The sequence below is a fragment of the Anabrus simplex genome, chromosome 7 (assembly GCF_040414725.1).
Source record: "Anabrus simplex isolate iqAnaSimp1 chromosome 7, ASM4041472v1, whole genome shotgun sequence".
Taxonomy (NCBI): domain Eukaryota; kingdom Metazoa; phylum Arthropoda; class Insecta; order Orthoptera; family Tettigoniidae; genus Anabrus; species Anabrus simplex.
In genome coordinates this window covers 340,864,406-340,888,753 of record NC_090271.1, presented here as the reverse complement: position 1 = coordinate 340,888,753, position 24,348 = coordinate 340,864,406, and the positions used below count along the sequence as shown (strand labels likewise).

Sequence of the window (24,348 nt, the reverse complement as noted above, 5' to 3'; positions counted from 1 at the left end):
CGTTTCGAAGTAGTTTCATCCTACACAGTAATTCCAATCAAAACTGGATAGCACCTTCTGTCCCTGGAATGAAGCCATCTGTAAATTTGGTCCTATGATAGTTTCAAGACTGTATCTGACTATTAAGTGAATAAAATAATTTTTAAACTTTGTGAAATTTGCTCCAGATTGAAACATTTATTCCTTTCCATAAAATAAATAGCAAGTATACGAGAAAATATATTAGCGCCAGAGATGCAGGCCAGTAAAAGGGCCGTCCGTTGGAACAGTCGGTTTGTCGATGCGACATTTTCGCCACAGTCTATTTCGAAATGTCCACTTGTAATGTAGAGTACCCGGGGTACTGAAAGCGAGTACTGACTATACAGCTCAAAGGGAGAAATATTTAAGGAATATTCACCGAGAAAATGAAGTAAAGGCCAAACCATTCCACGTATTGAACCAAGATTTGTGGTTAGGAAGCGTTTCTTTCCAACAGAAAGTGGTAGTACTTTAGCGAGACGTTGAATTTTGCTAAGATTTGATCTAATTTGATGACCTCTGAACAAACTCTTAACGTGGATGATAGGTAAGGTACACGATGGTGGTAGATATCTCATCAAGGAATGCCTGTTTCCAAGTGTCGAGTACCTTGAATATGAAACCGTTTTATAAGGAAAGTAGGCGTGTGTGCCAACCGAGACCTTCTGTATAACAGCTGGGATAAGCTGTACAGTTTGATGAGTCAATTTAACAATGACGAACATCTTTCCACCTCCAATAGGATTTATATTCTAGCGAATACTTTTGAGGATGCCTTCATTCCTGACAGTGATATGGATATAGTAAGATGTTGGAAAATAAAATTTACTTTTTTGGAATGATATTGCAGTTATTAGTTTCATCTTAGGGCACAGTATCCACCAGAGCTATAACGGACCCCTACAATTTCTCACATGTATCCAGGACTCTACGAATTGATGCAAAGAATTAGCAACATGGTTCTATCTCATCATGTATGTCTTTGATGAAATACTATTAAAGCTTGCTCTAAATTTGATCACGAACTGCTTGTATCCCACAGTTTTCGAGAGAAAGTTGGTCTAGCTATTAGCATTTATCAAAAGATAACAACATATCATAAGATTTTACATAATGAGTGTATTGTTATTTCGGACAGCACTATCCAATTTTTAAATGTAATGACTTTTTAAGCTATGTTCTTAAAAATTTCATTTCTACGGCTTGGATCTTACAGTCTTGTCTCTTATTAGTTACCAGCGTTACTATTGGTATGAAGTACTGGTTGTATAATGTTAATTTCGTTCTCTTGGGTACTTTGTCATCCCATAAAAGCTCTCTGACTTGATGATGAAATGTTCTTTACTTAATTTGTTATTAATTTCAGGGTTGATTTCATTACTTCCACTAATAATGCTACCCAGATATGTAAACTGTTCTACATTCTCTAACCGTTCTTCGTCTATGTTCATTTGGCTTCTCTTTTACTGTTTTCGGGAGTGCATGACTACAGTTTTCTTTTTACTGTACTAATTACCATTCGAAACTCCTCAGATTTTCATTCCAAACGTACAGTATTCTTTGTACTTCATTTTCTCCCTTTGCCCAAATCACCACATCAAAGCCTCTCAGTTTCACACCATCATTCGCCAGGCTGAGGCGACTCCCACGTTCGATCCTGGCTCAAATACATCAGCCTTGTGTCGTGCGGGACTAAATTCCGGCACCTCCGAGACAGTTGAAGTAATTAGTGGGACGTAAAGCGAATAAAATTATTATTATCATTATTATTATTATTATTATTATTATTATTATTATTATTATTCATTTCATCATCATTAGTTCCTGAACTGAGGTTGGCGTCATGAAGGGCATCCGGCCGTAAAGATACACCGGACCTGGACTAAGGTTCAATATTGTGCGACCTTCTCACTCGTGTTGCGGGTCAGGGGTCTGTTCCACGAACGAACTTTACAACTTTTCACTTTGCACTTTTCAGTTCAGATTTTGTTCCACCATCACTTTTCAGATTTACCTTGCAAAGTGAAAGGCGAAAAGTTAGGAATCTTTTCACTTTTCAAGCGTGTTATGTCCCTCCATTGGTACAGAAATGCAAAGTGCAAATAAATGAAGTGAAAAGTTTTCATAAATCTTGCAAAGGGATGATTCCCTTTTCATCTGTTAATTAACAAGAATGTACTAGAGTTTCTCTGCGTAGAATTTGGTTTAGTGTTATAAACACATTCTAACGAGCATCAACTGAGGACATGATGAAAAATCCAACAAGAGAACGTGTAAAGACAGGATTAATGTTCATAACCTCATTTCGCCGGAATTTCGCGAGTGATTTCATATTACCCCAACATAGGCCGACTATATTCTTGAAATGATCGATCATTTGTTCAAACATGCAACAAAAGAAGTCATTACCTTTCCGAAAAAGAACAAATTCTTATATGCTTACATTGATTAGTAAATGGTGCCCAGCTGCACGGTGAAGCAGCAATGCATGGGACATCAAAATTATTTGCAGAACTGTTACCAAAGTCGTAGATGTTATAGTAAATAACATAGTATATTGGCCTGATAATCCACACAATATAGCGACGGGATTTCTAATGAAGGGTGAATTTCCTTCTGTGTGTGTATTTTGGCGGTACTCTCGTTAACATTGATGTGTGTCATCATTTGTGATAGTACGTATATCACACCCCCGAATTATATGTAGAAGTTAGAGATATTATTGTCAGAATTCGATTTATTATTATTATTATCAGTATTTCATTTGTGTATTTTGCCATTTATATTGGTAAGCTGGAAGATATCCACATATGTAGGTATGAGTAATTTGTTTTGCACGAGTGGGAAAACATTGCTTTAATAACTCTGGTAATTTGGTTGAGTCATGTGGCTAGCCCATTGTATTGCTTTAATAACTCTGGTAATTTGGTTGAGTCATGTGGCTAGCCCAGTGTTTGTTGTGTTGTACTTGTATCGGGATATTCCATGAGTCATGTATATATCCCAGCCTGATGAGGTGAGCTTGTTGTTGTACCAGGGAAATTCGATGATTCATGTAAAACTCCCGAGTGTTTGTTTATAACTTGGGAGAAAGACTAGGGTTCACTCATGATTGGCTGGCAAGCACCAATCCAGACGTATCATCTGAGAGGAGGGGGATGTTGATGGCTATAAAGGTTGATCATACGGCGGCAACAGGGGTGATTGTAAAGGAACGAGAAGGAAGATAACTACAACCAGTGACACTGTATAAGAGAACTACAACTGAGGCACTGTACGAGAAGGAAGTGGTGCTGATACACGGTACTGGAGTGACACGGCAGCAATGGACTGGACTTCAAGCGTTCGTGGAGCGTAGTCTTGTAATGTTCGTGGAAAGTGGCTGATTGTGGAGAGTGCTTGCGCATTAAGTGGTGTAGCACTTGTGGCGGCCTAGCATTATATGTTGGTGAAAGCTATCTCAGACTTTCCATAATTAATGTTGAGGATCGACAAACGTGTGTATATATCTTTACAACAAGTGTTAAAATATGTGAACACAGTAGTACAAGGTACAGTATCTGTGTGATGTGATAACTGCCGATTATGAGAATCGGCAAGTCGAATTGATATAGAGACAGTGAAGGGTATTTATCTTCATACATGTACATTGTTCATCGGACTATCTACAAATGGTAGCTTAGTTCTCGCTTTCGTTTTCCCACGATTTTCATTATTGTTGTTGTAAATATGGAGTCTTCCAGCAATATTTTATGTGTGTATTATATGTATAATGTTGTATGTTGATGAGGTGCTCATGCACGGAATTTGTTAAGAATATAGTTAGCTATTTTAGAATCAGTGTTATTGATGAACCTAGGTGCAGTTCATACCTGATTGGTCGTTTTCAGGAGGTTAGGTAAGGCCTGCAGCAGATGTACCAGTACGCAGCATTATGTACACGCCCTGGGATATACAGTTTATCATGCTCTTATCTAAATTCGAGGGATCCATTCTGGTGAACTCTGGCGCCCATACTACGGACATTTCGGTTAATTATGCTTATTAATTTTATTAAGTTTTTCAGTAATTTTATTTATATATTTTTATTCATGATTTTATTTATCAGTAGTCATCAAAAGGTTACACATTTGAGAGGTTATCTTTAAAGTTGTCAGAAAGGATGTCACGTTTCTCCTTGACAACTTCGAGCACAGCTATCTTCTTGTAATACAAACCTTTCTTTCCCATGATAAAAACTTTAACAATACCACAATTATACTGTCAAGTTCGCCGCGAAAAGTAAAGCATTAAAATCATAGAGTATTAGGCCTATGCAGTTTGCTCATGTAATAAACTCGATCGGATCACTCATTCGCAAAGACTTTTCACTTTGCGAAGAAATTGAAAAGTACCACCTAGATCATGGTGGAACAGAAAGACTTTGCACTTTTACAAGAATTGAAAAGTGAAAAGTGCAAAGTTCAAAAGTTGCAAAGTTCATTTGTGGAATAGAGTTAAAATGTCCCCTGACTACGTCTAGCCGTGAACTTGTGATGCACGAACAATTCAATTTCTTACGCGCAAAATATTGTTGTCTTCCACCTTCACTACCACCCCCACTAGAAGATCGAACTTTGGCTGTACTGGCACGTCCTGTTGGACAAAATTTCGAACCTAAGCCGCTCCAAAATCCATGAAAAAGGTAGTTAGAAAGACGTATTATTATTATTATTATTATTATTATTATTATTATTATTATTATTATTATTATTATTATTATTATTGTTGTTGTTGTTGTTGTTGTTGTTGTTGTTGTTGTTGTTGTAGTAACTTTGGCTGTGAAATTGCATGCTCGACTTATCTCTGGCAGAAACTAACTCGAACAGGTTCATATTTTGTTCCTGTAAATCCATTGCATCAGAAGTAAATGAATACCCACAAGAATATAATGACTGTGACTCGCTAACCTATTTTACCAATAATGTCAGTTGGAAACAATAGACGCAGTATAACATACCCACCATGCCTTGAGAGGTCACGAGTGCCGGCGGCACACATGTGCCAATCCGAAACGAAACTTTTCCCACTGACAACTCGTCTGTGATGTAAGATCTCAGTTTCCGCATGTTCTTGTATTTAATGCTGCACATGCCGGTCAAGGTGTAAAAGAGGGCCTTGAGCCCTAATAAAGGTTTTGGTATTTGGATTTGAGGCCATGACGTGCCTTGAGGGATTAAGTCATCATGATCTTGCTGCATAGATAGGGTTAGGGCTCGTCAACGTCATTCAGTTCACTTGTATCTTTTATATCAGTTCTAGACTGATTTAAGAATATTAAATGACATCCGCATCCACTTTATATTTCCATAACTCTAGTCAGACTTGACCACACCATTGCATTTACGTTTCCAACCATTACACACAACACGCCAAATCGTTGCGTAGGTAATTTCACTTTTTTTAAATATGACTTTAGTTCAAGGAATGACCATGCGACCAGCTTCAGATACAGCTATGGATGCCGGCCCACAGCGAATACGTGGACAAGCTCGCCAAACAAGCACCTCTGAGATGTAGCTTTGCATCCACTGAAACTCATTTCTAGGGCTAAAGGGTGAACATTTGGCATGTGGAACGTATCCAAACAACAGCGTGGTCATACAGCCTCATCCACCGTCGAAGCCGTGGTTCTCTAAATGGAAATCGAACAGGTGAACATCGCATCCGTCATCAGAATATACCCTATTAACAGCATATTTTGTTGTGGAAGACATTGCCAAGTTTTGTTAGTTGTTGTCAAAGTTGTACCTTATCTATCAAAACCTTTCTGACACTGTTTTCTTGGACATATGTGAGTCAGCTTCCGTTTGTTCAGCAATCCGTCTGACACTCGTAGCAGGCGGTATGGCCTCGTTTAGTGATTATGCTTAACTTTTGGACACCAGTGTAGATGTTCAGCTATCCTGTTCACTTCACCCATGTGATTGCGGAGAAGAGGAACAGACAATCGATCACATTGCATCTGAAAGTCCTTTGCTTGGATACAGAGGATCGCTATGCCTCCTTCTCCGGCTCTCCAACACTGATATGGTTGTGCTAGTTATACATATTGTATTCATTATACGCTAAATGAACTACGAAAATATGAACATTTCGTAAAATAACCACTACCACCACATCTCCTTGAACATTATATTTTCGAGTCATGGTTCTCACGTTTATTTGTACCGTTCGGACTCTAATCGTATATAGTTATTGTAATTAAATTACTATTAAATTTTAAAAGTGATATGGATATGTTTGTAACAGGAGCATGTTTTTTGTTTCCAGGTAGCTGCCCGTCAGAATGATCGTGGGCCGCCTCCTGATGGTGGCGCTACTGGCGGCTCTTTCGACAACCGCAGCCGCCTCGCGCTGCCTCACGGACGTGGAGGGTATGAACTGAATTTATCTCGCACTTCATAATATTGTAGCTTTCTGTGTAAAAGAAAATGGTTCTATATATTAAAAAGTTTACTAAAAGCAGCTTTGGCAGATTCGTCCGTCCGTTCTACTGAACCGATTTGCTCCATTTTTGTTTAATTTTCTCCGGAATTACCTGCCAGTGAATCAAGACTGATTCTAATCTTCAGACCTTAATGCTACTCACGATCGACTAGCCGGACATGTTGGAAATGTGGGTTTGTTTTGGTTTGATGTTATCGTATGTACTCGGTGTAATTTCATTAATGTTGACGATAAATATTAGTTTCATTGTAGAATATAAGTGTTCGAGTGTATTTGTACGAGGTAGTGGACACTTGGGATCTGTAATGTGAGAATGTGTTTATTTTGATCGTGTTGTGAACCAGGTTTAAGTCTAACTATGGCAATGCCTCTCATACAACTATTATTAAGTTTTCTACGGAACAAAACATTAAGAGAGAAATTGATTAGAAACATATATCGTGATTATTTTGAAGCCGATGACAAAACTATAGTGTGCATCTATCTTTTTGAGAATAAGTCTGAGGTTAGGGAAGACCTTTCTATAATTCCAAACGGTGGACCAATTCGTGTTCCTCGAAAAATATTAATTTAGATATAATATAATTGACATGGTGATGTCCCGTCAGTTTCTATATGCTTCAAAGTGTCGAGTAATTTAGATGCATCTGTTACATATTTAGTGTCTGAACGTTTCATTACTAAGGTTACCGTCATTTTGCGAAGTGCTGCTATGCCATATGTCAACGTTATGTTAGCGTTACCAGGGCCATTCAATGGGTTAACGTAATTATGTACTTTGGCTGAGTGGCTCAGACGGTTAAGGCGCTGGCGTTCTGACCCCAAGCTGGCAGGTTCGATCCTGGCTCAGTCCGGTGGTTTTTGAACGTGCTCAAATACGTCAGCTTCGTGTCGGTAGATTTACTGCCATGTAAAATAACTCCTGAGGGACTAAATTCCGGCAATTCGACGTCTTCGAAAACCGTAAAAAAGTGGGACGTAAAGCCAATAAGATTATTCTTTCGGGTGTACTTCCATTTCATTTGGTTCTAAATATAGGAAAATTTCCACCACTTCAATACTAAGGCAACATATTATGTTTTGTCGTTCTCATGACAGCGAATAAATTGAGGAATTTCGCATCTTAATTAATTTTGAATCATTCAAAATGTTATAAAATATTGTTTTAACGGTTTTGTCATGTAGTTTCATCTATCCAGCGAAGTGAAATCTGAGAGAAAACATTGTTTGACTAATTGAAATGTCTAAATAATCAACTTGTTTCTCTTTTCTAGTAAAATATACGGTATGTGATTCTAGGTGATGGGTAGTTATTGGCGATGCGTTTTCATCCGTGCAACAGTGGTTTTCCCTATGATGTTAAATTACTGCCATTGTACATGATATTTTCGTGTTAGCCAATTCCAGCAATCTGGTTACTTCGGCCGCCATGTTATTTTAAATATTAGACAACGGTCTGAGGATTGGAGCCGATCTTGGGTGAATTATGAGACATCGATTAAGATCTCTTAAATTCAATTGCAGGCGAAGGCTTACCGTAACCCGCAATACAGGTTGCTAAGCGACTAACACTTTCATTAGTATTCTGATATGTGTGATTTTCATCCGTAGTAATGTCATTGCTTGCAGCCATGATTGATTACTACCTGTGAAGCCAGAGGGTACACACTTCCTGTGATCATGGAAGAATACTAGTCCCTGCTAGATACTCTTTGATTCTCCTACCTTTCCTAGCTTCCAAATATATGGAACAAATGGCAGAGCATTCCTAACAACTTACATGCTGCTGAGAGAAAAAAGTCTAACTCATCACGACATAAGCCTTGGACATTATGTGGGAACACCTATCGAAGGATAATAGAGATACACTGGGAAGAGTGAAGGCCATGTTCTCTGCCTGGCAAAAAACGCTCCTTTGAGATAACCTATTAGGTCATAAGATAAACGTTTTATATAGAACTGCGATTAAAAATACCATTCCCTTCTATGGCACAATTCCAAGCTTTACATCAAGAAAAACAAGCGAATATATGGATAGTGTTTTTTACTAAACAGGTGGCATGATTACGTCTGAATGGATGAATTCTGACTACGAACGGCTGCATAGCGCTTCTTGTTAAAACTGTTGAAAAGGGCAGACAAAACAGCACGAGTACGACAGACGAGTTCACCGTGGGTTCATAACACACCCATTTCTCCTGAGTACATCCCACTTTAAAAACGAATCGTTTGATCGACTGTAGATAGTGTTTATGATTATTAATCTACGTTTGAGATGTCAAGGAATCCATTTTTGAGGAAAAAATACATTGACATTATTTTATTCGGGCGAAGTCAATAAAGGACATACAAATAACTTACTTCAGAAAAGCAGTTCTTCGAAAACCGCACAACTAAATCATTTGCAATTTTCTGTATTCTGAATTCAACGCAGGTTTTCTCCAAACAAATCACAATCGCAGTCAGTCGTGTCGTTGTCACGGTTATGGTGCTGCTGTGTTACCTGGGTTTGAGCCTCGATGATACGGACACAATACTTGCTCTACGCTAAGGGATATACGATGCGACATTGTATGGCGGTTAGACGGTCGTGCACTTGTCGAAGATTTTTTTTTTTTTTCATTCACAAGACCGAATTTTTCAAATTCTTAAATTTTGGCCTTTCCTCTTGTGAAACTTGAGTTGTGGATGCACACGGAGGGGGAGAGCTGTTCGCTCAAACGGGAAGAAGTGTGAGCTCACCCACATGGCACATGGTAAAAGAACAACATTAAAATATTAAAATGTTCGCGCGTTATCTTCGCAGCGCCTTGTCTGAAACGGGGAAAACCTACTGTAGATCGACTTTGCTACCTACTGCCATTTCTTGGCGGATGGACACATAAGACAACATTTGAAATTCAGTTTTTTTCTACTTGAAAATATGTAAGTTAAGGAATTTCTTAGACAGAATTCTTATTTATATTTATTGTAAAGATGTTAGTCGTTAATTTAATTTTGTTTGAAAGGTTAAACTTCCTAAAATTAACATTAAAACATTTCGTAGAACTTACGCATACGGTAATAAACTTCATGTACACTTAAACATGCAAAAGAACAGATTTGTAAATTATTGTGCATTCTTTGTCGCGTCTTTTATCGTAGACTAATTTCGTAAACCTGAACCCCTTACAGAGGTGCCAACTATTGCGGATTGTCCGTAATAATTACGGATTTCACCTCACGATTACGGAATTACGGTCAAAGGGGAAATTATTATGGAAAAGCAGACATTATCGCGAAAAAATAATTTTGAACAGTAAAAAATAAAAGAAGGAAAAATATTCAGTCCTTTCGAGCCTTTCTCCTAAATCTTCCTCGTTTCAATGCTTGTGAGTTGGCAACGATACTTATTCGATCGTGACTTCCTTTGCTACCCATACGCGGTGTAAAATTCATTGTAAATGAAGGAGCTCAGGCGCTGCCCGTCAGTAATGTTGTAAAGTGTACCTGGAAAGAAGTGAGGCACATCAACACTGGAATCGCCATCACAGTGGGAAGGATTCTTCAAGAAAAACTACACTGAAAAGCAGCTGCTGCGTGAGGAACGAGCTATCACAGAACTGACAGGTTGTGTGTAATACGATATACTTTCGAATAGATTGCTAGAGGGAAGGGCAAAGGGGGTGTCATCGACAAGGAGGGAGCATGCTTTGGACTTAACTCGAAATTCTTCTCGCGGGCGGAGGGCGATAAGGGTGGCACATCTGCCCTTATACCATAGGGCAGAAGGCCCGGGGCCGGGTAGTGATTTCTTTAATACTATAAATATGGCTTCAATAGAAATCGCACCATGCTGTGCGTATTTTTCTGCGTTTTCTGTGAATGCTCGATTATCCGGAACACCCTGGATCGCAATTAGTCCGGATAATCGGAGTTCTACGGTAATCAAATAATAAACAATATTATTCAATCCACCATGAAGGAAAATTAAACCGTGCATTCTATCCATCTCCAAACTCCAGCTTGCACGGTATTGCATGTGCCAATTTCTCTGACTCCTGCGTGTCAACAGTTCGACCCTTGTTGATATGCAAAAGACCAGGGCCATGTCAGTTGTCGACCTCTGAACGAGGAAGAGAATGCGCTAATGCTAATAATCCCGACCCCCAGCCGTGGTTGGCCACCCTGCCTTCATTACCGAGCGAGTGGAGCTTGTAGTCCTGACGATGGTTTCCCATTTTCACACCAGGCAAATGCTGGGGCTGTACCTTAATTAAGGCCACGGTCGCTTCCTTCCCACTTCTAGCCCTTTCGTATCCCATCGTGGTCTTAAGACCTGTCTGTGTGGGTGCGACGTAAAGGCACTTGTGCTTGTACTGGGGTGAAGATACTCGCTTTAACTGGACAACAGTTCCCGCCTTCCTGGTCTTCGGTGAGCACTGTCGACCCAGAAGGAGAAAGCCAGCCAAGGTTTGCAACTACATTAAAGGTCCCCAGCATGGATTTCATCTCCCCAAGGTCCATTTCAGTGTAATGAAAGTGCAACAGGAAAGTTCACTGCCTTCTGAAATATCAAAGCATATGCTGTGGCTGAAACTTGGTTTGGCCGCCCTTAAGTGACGACTCTGAGACTTAAAGACGGCGTAAATAATTGAAATACTAGGAATATGATTTGAATTAACTGATAACCAAGTATAATTGCATGCAAGGTCTACTGAGAAGTGATGGTGGTGTTTTAAGACGAAGTACAACTGAGCAACCATCCTCTATATAACAGACATTCCATAGAAAAAAAAAAAAAAAGCGGAAGAAGTCTGACACTTCGAAAAATGAAGATATCGACCAGAGAAAGACAAGGCCACCAAGGGCATGAACATGAAAGAGTCCCTACGCCTGCATACGTAATACCGTTGGCGTCGGAAAAAAACAAGAGTTGACCAAGGAAGGTCGGATAGGATAAATGAAAGTGAGATGCCTGGCACAAGTAAGGGGAAGCAATCACAGGACTCAGCTACGGGCCCCGTGGTCGCCAATCTACGCTTCCTAGTTAAGACTCCGTTGGACCCCTTTTAGTCGTCTCTTACGACAGGCAGAGGATACCGTCGATATTATTCTACCGCCCCCACCCACAGAGGGAACCATAAAATGAGACCTATAAATTCCTAGCGATGGAAGAGTTCGTCAGGTACTGGCTATCGCACAATTAATTGACGTCAGTCCAAGCTTACAACATTGTTTTAAATAGGGTAGAGTCCAGGACTGACGCTGTTCGACATGGCAGTTCACACAGACGTCCTTTTGTTTAGAATAATGAGTGGACCCCCTGTGGACTGGAGCGATTCTGTTACCATAGGAAGAAAGTGTATGCAAGTATATGCGTCGGAATGTACGAAACCCCCTCACAGGGATGTTGGGACCTTCAGAGTAGAGCTTCGAATCTCTTTTTGTTATAAACACATAACCGCAGCTAATTACTTCGCGAGCGTCGACGTAAATAGTGGATTTTTTATTACCTGCTGACAAGAATTATTATTTTGTGTATCTTGGCTTAGCGGGCACAGCGGTCCCAGGTTCTATTTCCGGCTTTGCTAAGATTTAAATGCTTAATGCGCTCTTCTGAGGACAATCGGACGATGTGGAGGAGCCAACTCTCCTAGTGAAGTCGCACGTCCAGTCGATTTGTTTTGCTTCGTAAATAAACATATGGTAACCTCGTTGTGATGAAAATATTTGCAACTTACAAGATAGAAACAAGTCAGTTGCATGAGTAAAACGGGAACAGTCGTCTGCCATTGCTCGAATATACTTGACAAAGATAACATTTAATTAAAAACACAATGATATGTTTCATTATATCAAATTACGCTTTTAATTTCCATTATAATAGCGTTTGATGAATATAATCAGCAACTGTAAAAATATTTACGTGACAATTCTGTGTTCACCTTCTTAATAATTGTGGGATTGTTTGAACTTACCCCAGCCCGCTCGCTGCGACCGTAGCACCTCGTTCCGTTACGTCGTATTCCGGTGACATAATTGGCTTTCGCGAAAATATGCACGGGAGTCTGTTTGTTTGTAACTTAAATCGCTTTAGAAGGGATTTAAGGGATGTCTATTGAGCATTCGTGAATTAATAAATAAATTGCGTTTGAATTGTTGTGCTTTACTGACACGTGACTTCATTTAGTGGAGTGAATAGAGAAGATTTGTTTAGGTCAATGCCTAGAAACCAGTCTCACTGCAGGCTGCAGCGATGAATTCTGGTTGGCTTTTTCGCGATGTGGATTTATGTTGTCTCCTTTATATTGATTTTCAGTGATTTTCTATTTTCTATTTTAAGATTTGTGCTGAGATCCGTGGAAGGTTGGGCGTTGTCATATTTGTGTTAACAGAAGAATGGATGTTTGTTGTGTCTGATTGCGTTTTTATGTTCTTTGTACCTGATGTGAAAATTACGTTTGATTTGGCTGACATAAGTGGTGCTACAGTTTGGTTATTGACATTTGGCCAAAAGTCAAAAGTCCCACTAGAAAATGTGCCGTGTATGACCCCTGAGCGGTCTGTCACAGACACCAGTGCACAGTGGGCCAAGAATCATGTCTAGTTGGACAAAAGTCGTTTTTATCTGGAATACTTTATAGTAGTATAATTGGACAGTTCGGCCGCCGCCTCCTCCTCCGGCTCCCAGGGGCCGGCTCCTCCTCCTCCCGAGGGCCCTTCCCAGGGGCCTCCTCCACCGCAGCCAGGGGCCTGTTCCAGTGCTATCAACTTAACCTTATTAGCGCGAAATTTGAATTCGTAAACAAAGCCACGTGCTTTTTTGACAGCCACGTGCTTTTTGACAGACAACAACGCATCCCTAACCTCAGTACTGCCATCTTGACGGGCCTAAACCTCAGTACTACCAACTTAACGTAACTAGCGCGAGATTTGAATCGGTAAACAAATTCACTTGCTTTTTGACAGCCACGTGCTTTTTGACAGACAACAACGTATCGCAAACCTCAGTGCTGCCATCTTGACGGGCCTAAACCTTAGTGGTACCAACTTAACCTAACTAGCGCGAGATTTGAATCGGTAAACAAATCCACTTGCTTTTTGACAGCCGCGTGCTTTTTGACAAACAACAACGTATCGCAAACCTCAGGGCTGTCATCTTGACGGGCCTAAACCTTAGTGCTATCAACTTAACCTAACTAGTGCGAGATTTGAATCGGTAAACAAATCCACGTGCTTTTATGACAGCTGTCATCCGCCATCTTTAATCAAGAGAGCACCGTGCTGCCCTCTTTTAGGTAATTTCGTCAGCTGTCATCCGCCATCTTTAATCTACAGGGCACCGTGCTGCCCTCTTTATGGCTACTACTTTAAGCACGTAGTAGCGGGCAGTTTGAAAAGTTCCGTTAGCTGTCATCAACCATCTTTAATCAAGAGAGCACAGTGCTGCACTCTTTAGTTGAAATGTGGTGGCGGCAAATTCCACGTGCTCTTGTTTGAAAACAAATCCACATGCTTTTTTGACAGCTGTCATCCGTCATCTTTAATCAAGAGAGCACCGTGCTGCACTGTTTAGTTGAAATGTGGTGGTGGCAAATTCCACATTCTCTTGTTTGGAAACAAACTCACGTGCTTTTTGTCATCCAGCATCTTTATTCAAGAGAGCGCCGTGCTGCACTCTTTAGTTGAAATGTGGTGGCGGTAAACTCGAAGTGCTTTACAAACTCACGTGCTTTTTTGACAGCTAACATCCGCCATCTTTAATCAAGAGAAGACCGTGCTGCCCTCTTTAGCTACATACCTTTAACATGTGGTGGCGGCAAATTCGAAGTGCTTTTCAAACTCACATGCTGACAGCTGTCATCCGCCATCTTTAATCAAGAGAGCACAGTGCTGCACTCTTAAGTTGAAATGTGGTGGCGGCAAATTTGAAGTGCTTTACAAACTCACGTGCTTCTTCAACACCTGCCATCCGCCATCTTTAAACAAGGGAGCACAGTGCTGCACTCTTTAGCTACTTACCTTTGAGGCGCACAATTTGAAAAATTCTACAGCAGCCATCTTTAATCGATAGAGCACCGTGCTGCACTCTTTATCGTAGTAGTGGACAATTTCTACGTCACCGCTGTCATCCGCCATCTTGCATCGCAAACCTTAGTGCTACCCTCTTTAGCTACTTACCTTTGAGGCGGACTATTTGAAAAATTCTATTTGACAAGCTGTTATCCGCCATCTTGCATCGCAAACCTCAATGCTGCACTCTTTAGTTGAAATGTGGTGGCGGACAATTTGACAGCAGCCATCTTTAATCAATAGAGCATCGAGCTGCACTCTTTAGCTACATACCTGTGAAATGTGGTGGCGGGCAATTCCACGTGACAGCTGTCATCCGCCATCTTGCATCGCTAACCTTAGTGCTGCCCTCTTTACGACACTGCTGGTAATTTAAAATCCACGTGACTTTTTTTAACAACTGTCATCCTCCTTCTTGCATCGCAAACGTCAGTGCTGCCCTCTTTAGTTGAAATGTAGTGGCGGATAGTTTGAAAAATTCTATTTGACGAGGTGCCATCTTTAATCAACACAACTACCGCTATCTTACATCGCTTACCTTCACTCTTTGGTTGAAATGTGGTGGCGAATTATATTCGACAGCAGCCATCTTTATTCAACAGAGTACCGTGCTGTTGTCTTTACGGCTACTACATCGCTAATTAGCACTTAGGTGCCTACGACACAAGATGGCGGTGGCTGTTATAGCCTATAGCCTCTTCCTCTGTTAAGGCATAGCTTTATCGAACAAGTTTAAACATGCATCGGGAAAGCTAGAGTAAGCACGTGCTGCAGCGATGACGTTATTGTAGGTGTGCATGTTTAAACCTGTTCGTTGAATAAAAGCTTTAGTCTTCAAGAAACAGTGATAGAGAGTGGAGTGCAAACATGACGAAAACATTAGTATTTGATGTGCAAGGCTTTAAATCAAACGGCAACAAATTTGTGTTTAAAGAGGTGGCTGTGTTAGATTGCAGTGTGTTGTGGGCACCAAAACTTGTTAGTTTAGTATTTAGCCCACCGTTCCCTTACTGTTTGCAAACAGATGAAGATAAAAAGCAGACTCAGTGGATTGAAAACAATTTAGGTTTGAAGTGGGAAGAAAAAGGAATACCTTATCGTTTTCTACCTTTAATGATGAATGCACATTTGTCAGAGCAGAACTTGTTCTTTTAAAGGGTTTTGAAAAGAAAGAATGGTTGCGTGTTTATCTACCATCATCGTGTGAAATTATCGACATGCATGAATTGGGGTGTCCATCATTTAAAACTCTTCCGAAAGAGCATAGTAGAGAAACAAGTAAACAGTCTTTACAACATGTATGCATGCTCTTTGATTGGTTGTGTTGCAGTGCATGCCGGGAAGTGAACAAAATATGTAAACTTCAGTGTCGAAATAACCTTAGTGTAAAAGAAACATTTGTAGAGGAAAGACATCATGTCATTTCTAACAGATACTAAGTGTAACGCAGTTGAAAAGGCGATCGTAAAGTTTTATGCATGCAAAAAGAAACCAAACAATTTTACTGAAGAAGAGTTAAATGCATTACCAAAGGCATTTTTGGTTAATGTAGCTGCGAATGCTGTAAAGAAGATTTGGGATAAGGTGCCTCGTGAGTGGACTCAAGATCCTGTTTTGTCAGAGCTTCAAACTTGTAGTTTACATCATGAACACGTGAGTTTAGGTAGAAGACCTTCTGTAAGACAGTGCCGTACATGTCAACTAATTAAACTGTATCACGGACCTAAAACTAACGAGTTGTCTTCGCTTATAAACACTTATCATGGCTGCGGAGAGAGTAAACAAGGAAAAGGTGAAGAAACGTGCTGGGAAAAAGATGAGGAAGCATGTTGGGCGTGGACTCAACAATAAAGTGATTGATCTCCTTTTCTTCGAGCTTCATCTCCCCTGCGACCGTAGAACACGTTCGCCTGACACGTAGTTACACGCTGCCTGCACAGAGTATGTCGTGTAGCTGTTAAAATCTGCTTCGTACAATTATGCTGTGTGTGTGTTATTACCTAGTGCTTCAGCTGCTCAGAAGAAGATAGCAGCACTTGTCGTTGTTGGTGCAATAAAACGAAAACTGAGTGACAAAGACTTAAAATAAACAAAGGATAAAAATGTATATATATTCTAAAATAAATATGAATTGTCAAAATAAATTACAGGTGTTGTTTAATCCTACAGCACGTCCTAGTGACTTAGAAGAAAGGAAACGTAGAGGATTAAAAGAAAACACACATAAGATTTAAAGTACATCCTCTTTATTCATCCATGAATTAAAGCTGTTATTAAAACCGAGCCATTTAACGTATAGTTTATTCCCACGACGTCGAATAACACGTTCAACTAAATAGTGATCAGGATATTTTGTTTTCTGCAGTTCTTCGATGTAGAATCCTCCTTCAATAGGCTGTCCTCTGAGATCGCGAAGTAAATACGTAACTGGATTAGTAAGCTTAACACTTCTGATTTGAAAAATGTCAGTGCTCCAGTTAGATGTGTATCCTTTTGCAAAAATAGATTTGTGTTTGCTGATGCGAACAAAATCACCTTCTTTAAAGCGATAGCGACGTGGATCAGCTGTTTTAATTACAAGATGAATAGCATCTAGACGAGGTGTATTCTTTGTAACAAGACGTGGCTTTGTTCCGATAGTGCGATGAGGTGTATCGTTGTAGGTAGATAAAAGTCTAGGTAGCAGATCAATCCAACGATATGAACCTTGCGCTGTAAATTCTCGCCACGTTATTGTTTTGAGTGTACGATTAAAGCGTTCTACAACACTTGCCTTGAGATTGCTGAACGTAGAGTAGTGTTGAATGCCAAGTAACTTGAGGTAAGAAGAAAAATCCTTTTTTTTTTAAACTCTTTACCTTGATCACTTTGAAGAAGCCTTGAGCAGCGTTTCGATTCTTCAACCATATGTTTAAATGCTTCTTTAACTTGAGATGCTGTTTTAGCACGCACGGGTTGTGTAAAAGCAAACTTCGAGTACACATCGATAACAGTAAGTAGATACTTATACCCCTTATTACTAGAGGCATATGGAATCATTTCTACTAAGTCTGCTTGCCGGAGATCATCTTTTCCTCGTGTAATAACGCGTCTGCTACAGTAGGTGCGACGTGCTGGTTTATGTAACTCATGTGCGATGTTTACCTTTACAGGTGAGATCTTCTCTTGTCGAGCCATTACAAAATAATACCGGCATAACGAAGTTCTCTTTCTATTTCTAGAATTTCTGATCCGTGACCTGTGTGACCAGCCTCTTGCGATGCTCTTAAAAGTTGTAATCGTTCAACGAGTAAGTTTGGGTCATTCCAGTATCTTACATCCACATACGGCAACAAAGGCTTGTAGATAACATCAAGACTACGTGCAGTCGGAAACAGCTTAGAAATAAACTCTCGATACTTGTAACTCTTATTCGCATTTACAGCTTCTGTTCTCTTGTAATTACGTCGTGTTGCGTCAGTATTGCTTTATATTTTTTAAGATCAGCTTGTAAAATTATATCCTTGTCAGGTATTCGTGAGAAAAGAAGTTCTAAGAGTCCTTTCGTAGGTTTATAGGTAACACCTTTTACAATGAGTTTGGTGTTATTAATCTTAACATTTGAATTTCCTATCCAGAAACAGTCATCTTCGTAGCGAATGCCGTAGGTAGGGTCAGTTTGTCCTGTAAAAAGTTTTTCTAAATAACGCGCAAAGAGAGATCCATTGGTATCTTGAATAAAAGTTCTAAACTGATTGCGATACTCTGGTGTTATCATAACCTCAGACAAAGATGGTAGATTTACATAGTTCATAAATGAAAGTGATAATAATAATAATAATAATAATAATAATAATAATAATAATAATAATAATAGAAGTGACAGAATAATCCAAAGAAGGATTTAGAACATTCGATGCTTCTGGGTTGGAAATGTACGAAGTCACGTGTAAGAGACAAAGAAAAAGCTTCCAATTGTAATAGATAGTTTCATACTAAGGAACCAATCAGAGAACAGTGACGCTGTGACGTGTATGAGCGGCCAGTGGGGATGGTATTACTCTGAGAATTATTCGAGAGGGAACAAGAAAGGCTATATAACCTAGTAACACGTAAACAACAGGCCTTTTTGACTGTGAACTCTCGAAGAAGGCTTTTTGACTTTCATCCCTCGAAGGAGGCTTTTTAAACTGTAGACTCTATCGCCGAGAGAACTGTTATAAGAGCTGCGAGTTAAAGGGACACTAGGCTCAAATGTGATTCGTCAGTGAACGATCACACCAGTAGTCAGTTAGGTGTTGGAATAAAGTCATCATTATAAACCAGTAAATACTTATATTTGGCAGAATAACGCCTCGCCGCGAAGGCTACGGGTTCTAGATATATCTACGCAGAAGAAAGAAGAGACAACTTCAATTCTACTCTGTAGTTAAGTATTCAACCAGTGAATATACTTATTTTTGAGTGTAACATAAAGACTTTCAGAAAGATCTGAAGTTCAGAAGATATTGAGTTGTAAATGGTGTCAGAATATATTCAAACGTTGCCGATCTGACTATACGCTCCCAGAATTCCGAACCCGAGTCCTCAGCCTAGGTTCACGACAGGTCCACTGTACAAATTCTTCAGTTCACCGGGATCCGTACTTCTCTCTTTTTCTTTGTGTTTCTCTTCGGAGCCACAACAGCTTGATTGTAACATGTGAAAAATGAACATTGGAAGTTTTCATTACTCTCATTGGTCTGGTATGCACAGTAGCGCAGTCGATTACTTTGAATGGTGAAGGTTTTTAAGCACATCCCTCCAGTCATCTGGTGTTTCAGTGTAGAATTTTTGATTAACAAGGCTCATATCCTTGTCACTCTCCATAAAGGAATGACCGCGTATCGGGAACACAACTTTCACCCTGCCGAAACGGTTTTTCTTGTGGACAGTGTAATGCAGGAAACGCAAAACTGTGTAATTCTTGTTTTGGCCGGAGCAAGAATCAAAAAAATTGTTAAAGTGATCCAACACTGAGCATACATCATCGGCCTCCTTTCCAGCAATACTCTCATCATTGAATGAAGTTAAGTTGGCGGAGATAATAAACATCACTTGTAATATTCGGTGTAGGTACAGTAGGTTCCTCTGAAAGTCCTCCAGTTCTACACGCTTCCTGTACTTCCTTTTCACAAAGTAAAACTTTTACAAGCGTCTCGGTATAACACTGCGATAATACGGCCTGGCCAATCAGAAGCATTCTTGAAAAGTATGGCCGCTGATGGCCTCAGCCTTTTACGATAGTGCTGCCACCTGGTATGATTCGCATTTGATTAGCAATTGTTTTTGCGTAAGTGGAAGGAAAAATTGTAGTTTGAATTGTGTTTTCATGTGGTCAGTACGTTCGTGTGAATAATTTTTAATATTTGTTTCAATTGCGTGTACACATGGTGTGGTCAATACGTTCATTTGGATAATTTCTGCTATCTACATAATGCAAAATTAAAGAGACATAAATTACAAGTACACAAGTTGTCATCTGAATCACTAAAGCGTGGGCGGCCCAATGGAACTTTGTAGCTGGGACACATTCAGCGAACGAGAGTTGCGTCATACATTCAGTCAGAATATGCAAAATTCACATGGACTGTCTTGGTAAGTGCTGATGATTTCCATATTACGAGTTCAATCGGTTAGAGGCAATGGGCTGATATGTTCTTACTCAAACGCCTGTCCTTTTCATTTCAGTGGTGAATTGTCCGTATATCACTGTGGATCGCCAAGAGTTGAGTCAGCATGTGTTGCGTGACCACAGTTTCTTGAAGGATGTTCTATCACAGAAATGTCTTTCGGTAACATGAAAGGTGGGAAGAATGTTCAACCATTGTTGATATGTTTTACGGGTGTTAATTGAAAGCGTGTTTATTACAAGACTAGCTGATCGTGATTTTTTATTACGTCTCGTGTCCATACAATACAATAATCTACTGTCAACTGTTTCGTCATTATCTATATCAACTGTCAACATACAAAAGTAAAATTCTCTAATTTGTACATGGTCATAATCTTCAACATCCTCCCCACCCTGGTCGGTCGATTTCTAAGGGAACGACCAGCTGCACTGGTCTTGTGACCATTGAGCGATCCGGGAGCTGAAGAATGACTGTTCGGATTCTGTCATCTCGTCCTCGGTGCAGTTCACAAATTCGGCCTCGTTTCCACGCCAGTCTAGGCTTCAGATCCTCTTGTAAAAGTACTACATCACCTATCCGTAGTTCGGTTTCTTTTTTGATCTGCTTCACTTCGTGGTAACTCCTTAATTGAAGGAGGTATTCCCTTTTCCATCTTTGCTCAAAGTGTAAGATTAGCTTTTGTCTCTGTCTGTACACCTTAGTCAAATCTTGATAGATGGAAGTATCTGCTGTACTTGGAAGAGATATCAGCCTTTCTCCTATGAGGAAGTGTGAAGGTGTCAGGATATCAGAGTTACTGTCATCTACGGTAATAGGGCGCGAGTTTAGAGTGGCCTCGATCCCCACCAAAATAGTATTTAGCCCTTCCTCGTCTACTTGAGCTCGTCCGAGTATCTTCTTGAGGCACATCTTAGTGGACCCTACCATCCTTTCCCAGAAGCCTCCCCACCATGCGGCTCTTGGTACTATAAATTTCCATGTAACATGGTGGTGTGACATGTGAGTTTGTACTCTTGAATCTTCTAATAATTCCTGGAGTTCGGATATTTCTTTGTTGGCGGCGTGAAACGTTCGAGCATTGTCTGAATACATGGTGTTCGGAAGTCCACGTCTTCCTACGAAGCGCTGAAAGGCAAGTAGGAATTTATCAGTTGACAAGTCAGTTGTAAGCTCGAGATGAATGGCTCTTGTCGTTGCGCAGGTAAACAACACGATGTAGCATCTCTTCTCTGCAGCTCCAGCCTTCACGAACAACGGGCCTGCAAAATCTACACCACAAACGGTGAATGGCCGTTGAAACTTAACACGGTCCATTGGCAAAGGAGCTTCTATCTGTTCACATCTCTTGGCGTGTGTTATTTTGCAGGGAAGGCATGAGTAAATGACCTTCTTGATTACTTGCCTAGCTTTCAAAATCCAGAATTCACGACGCAATTCTGATAACACAAAACGAACTCCCATGTGATGAAGTCTTACGTGCGTTTCTTGTATCAATAATTTAGTGAAATGATGAGAGCCATCAAGAAGTAGGGGGTTTCGCTCATTCTCGGAAAGATCTGCAAACTGGAGCCTACCACCAAGTCGAATCAGGTTGTCTTCTAGAAGTGGATGGAATCGTGCAATCTTGGATGTAGCCGGTACCGGTTCCTTTCGTGTCAGGGCAGTAAACTCTGTACAGAAACATTCCTCCTGAACTCGGCGTATCCAGTAGAGCCTTGCAGCTTCTAATTCTGTGGTTGTCAAATGGCGTGGATACTCCACTCTTCTCCGTGTCACCTCCACGAAACGTAAAATCCAACAGGTGATATGTATTACCTTCCAATACGAACTATATCGTAAAATATCTATCAGTGATTCATTGGCACTGATTACAAGGACTTGAGGGTTTGCCTCCTTGGATTCGGGTAGTGATACCTTCTGACGTGAGATTTCCTGTGGCCAAGAAGTGGGAGCCTCAGCAAGCCATTGTGGTCCATTCCACCATAATGAAGAGGAATTTAGATCTGTCGCTAACATTCCACGCGTCAGAAGGTCTGCGGGGTTGTCTTCACTGGGACAATATTGACACTGAACCGGCGACAGATAGTCTTGAATTTCTGTCACGCGGTTGCATACGAATGTCTTCCAGCGATTTGGGTCACTCCGTATCCAACCGAGGGCCACCATAGAGTCCGACCATAGTGTAGCTCGCGTGCTGTCAAATCCTGTTGACTGGCAAAAATATTTCAAGAGGCGGGAACCTATCAAAATAGCCAGAAGTTCTAGTCGTGGGAGTGTAATCCTTTTAACTGGAGACAATCTGCTTTTACTGCAGGCCAAGTGTATTGATATATTATCGTCTGTTACCGTTCTAGTGTACAATGCGGCTCCATATGCTCTCTCAGAAGCGTCACAAAACACATGGATATGCGTAGCGTTTGGCATCTGTTTACACATTCCAGTCCACCTCGGGACGTTTATAAGTGACAGCTGTTTGATGCTCGAGATCCAAAGTTGCCATTTTAAGGCTATATCCTGTGGAAGAATCTCATCCCACTCTATGCCTCGACACCAAGTATCTTGGAAGATTAACTTTCCAACAATTGAGACGGGTGAGAATAACCCCAGCGGATCGTAAAATCTTGCTGTTCCTTGTAAGAGCTGACGTTTCGTGGTAGGAATGTGAGCTAGCTTTTCAGTAATTTCTCGATGATCGAAAAGGATACAGTCCAATTCTGTGTTCCACCTGATACCTAATACTCCAGTTTCTTGTTTGATATCTCGTCTCTCAGACTGCCATACGCTCTTAAGTGTTTCTGAGTTCGTTGCCCATTTATCCATTGGTAGTCGTATGTGCCTGAGCATGGAGCTTACTTCGTAATATAAGCTTATGACCCCATTGTCGTCGTCAGCACCAGCAACGAAGTCGTCCATAAATGTGCTCTGATCTAAGAGTTCTGCTGCTGTGGGGTATGTGTTACTGTACCTTGAAGCCAGTTCACGTAGAGTCGCAGATAGAAGGAAAGGACTGCACGTAAGACCAAACGGTAGCCGCGTGAACCTGTACGTGACAATTTCATCTGCTGTTTGCCAGTTACCATCTTCCCCCTTCTGGACGTGATACCAGAAAAATCTGGTTAAGTCTCTGTCTTTTTCATCTAGGTACAGTTGCAAAAAGGCTTGAGTTCCATCTCCGACTATTGCTTTTCGATATGTACGAAAGCGGATTAGCGTTGACAGAATTTCAGGAAGGAGGTTTGGTCCTGCTTCCAGAGCGTCGTTAAGAGATGGCGAGTCTCTCTCGTGTGACGAAGCGTCGAAAACAATCCTCCATTTGATAGCTCCATTCCTCTCTTTCTTGACAGCGTGGTGTGGTAGGTAGAAAACATCGCTTATATTATCTTCTGCAGCAGTCATTTCAACATGACCGTTCTCAATATAGTCAGTCATTTGTGAACAGTACATTTCTCGAAACTCAGCATTGTCGTGAAGTTTCCTTTCAAGTGATCTAAAGCGATTCTTGGCGTTGACGCGGTTTGATGGTAAGATAACTTCCTGTTTTCTGGGTAGAGACACTACTCTCCGCCCCTCTTTCATACGAAATGAATCGTGAAACTGTTGAAGAATGGTAGCGTCCTTCCTAGAAAGTGTTCTACCTTGCTGCTCTCTTATTCCCATGGTCTCTAAATCCCAGAATTGTCGCATGCTGTCGTCTTTAGGTTCAAATTCTTGACTTGTGTGAACATGATTTATAGCGACATGATGGACTGAGATTCCTGACTTGTTTCCGCTAAGAATCCAACCCAAGTTAGATGGGAGAAGTACTATGGACTCAGAAAGGCGTATTGGTTGGCCATCTCGGATCACCTTCCAGTAGTGATCACCACCTATGAGAAGTTCAATAGGGAGGTCGCTTTTATTGTCCTTGGGGTCTGCTAATTGCAACGTTCCGGCGCATGATAAAGAATAGACATCGTGTGGAACAGCAGGATGCGGGGAATACTTGTTTTCGCTCTCGAAAGCTGTTATCATTATATTAGTTTTCGACCACACGCCACTGATGTTAAACTGGACAACTCTACGTGTTGTAACCGTGTGTCGATCACACTCAAATGCCGTAACAGACAGTTTCCTTTTTTCGACAACAGTA

At 40.7% G+C, this 24,348-nt stretch overlaps 1 protein-coding gene across 1 annotated transcript in view; it reads left to right on the top strand.

Moving 5' to 3' along the window:
- Positions 1-24,348, top strand: part of LOC136877165 (uncharacterized) — a 753,414-nt gene that overhangs the window by 522,397 nt on the left and 206,669 nt on the right. The window contains exon 3 of the mRNA XM_067150977.2: positions 6,334-6,437. Coding sequence (XP_067007078.2) covers positions 6,350-6,437 — 88 coding nt within the window. The 5' untranslated portion in view covers positions 6,334-6,349. The remainder of the gene's footprint in view (positions 1-6,333; positions 6,438-24,348) is intronic.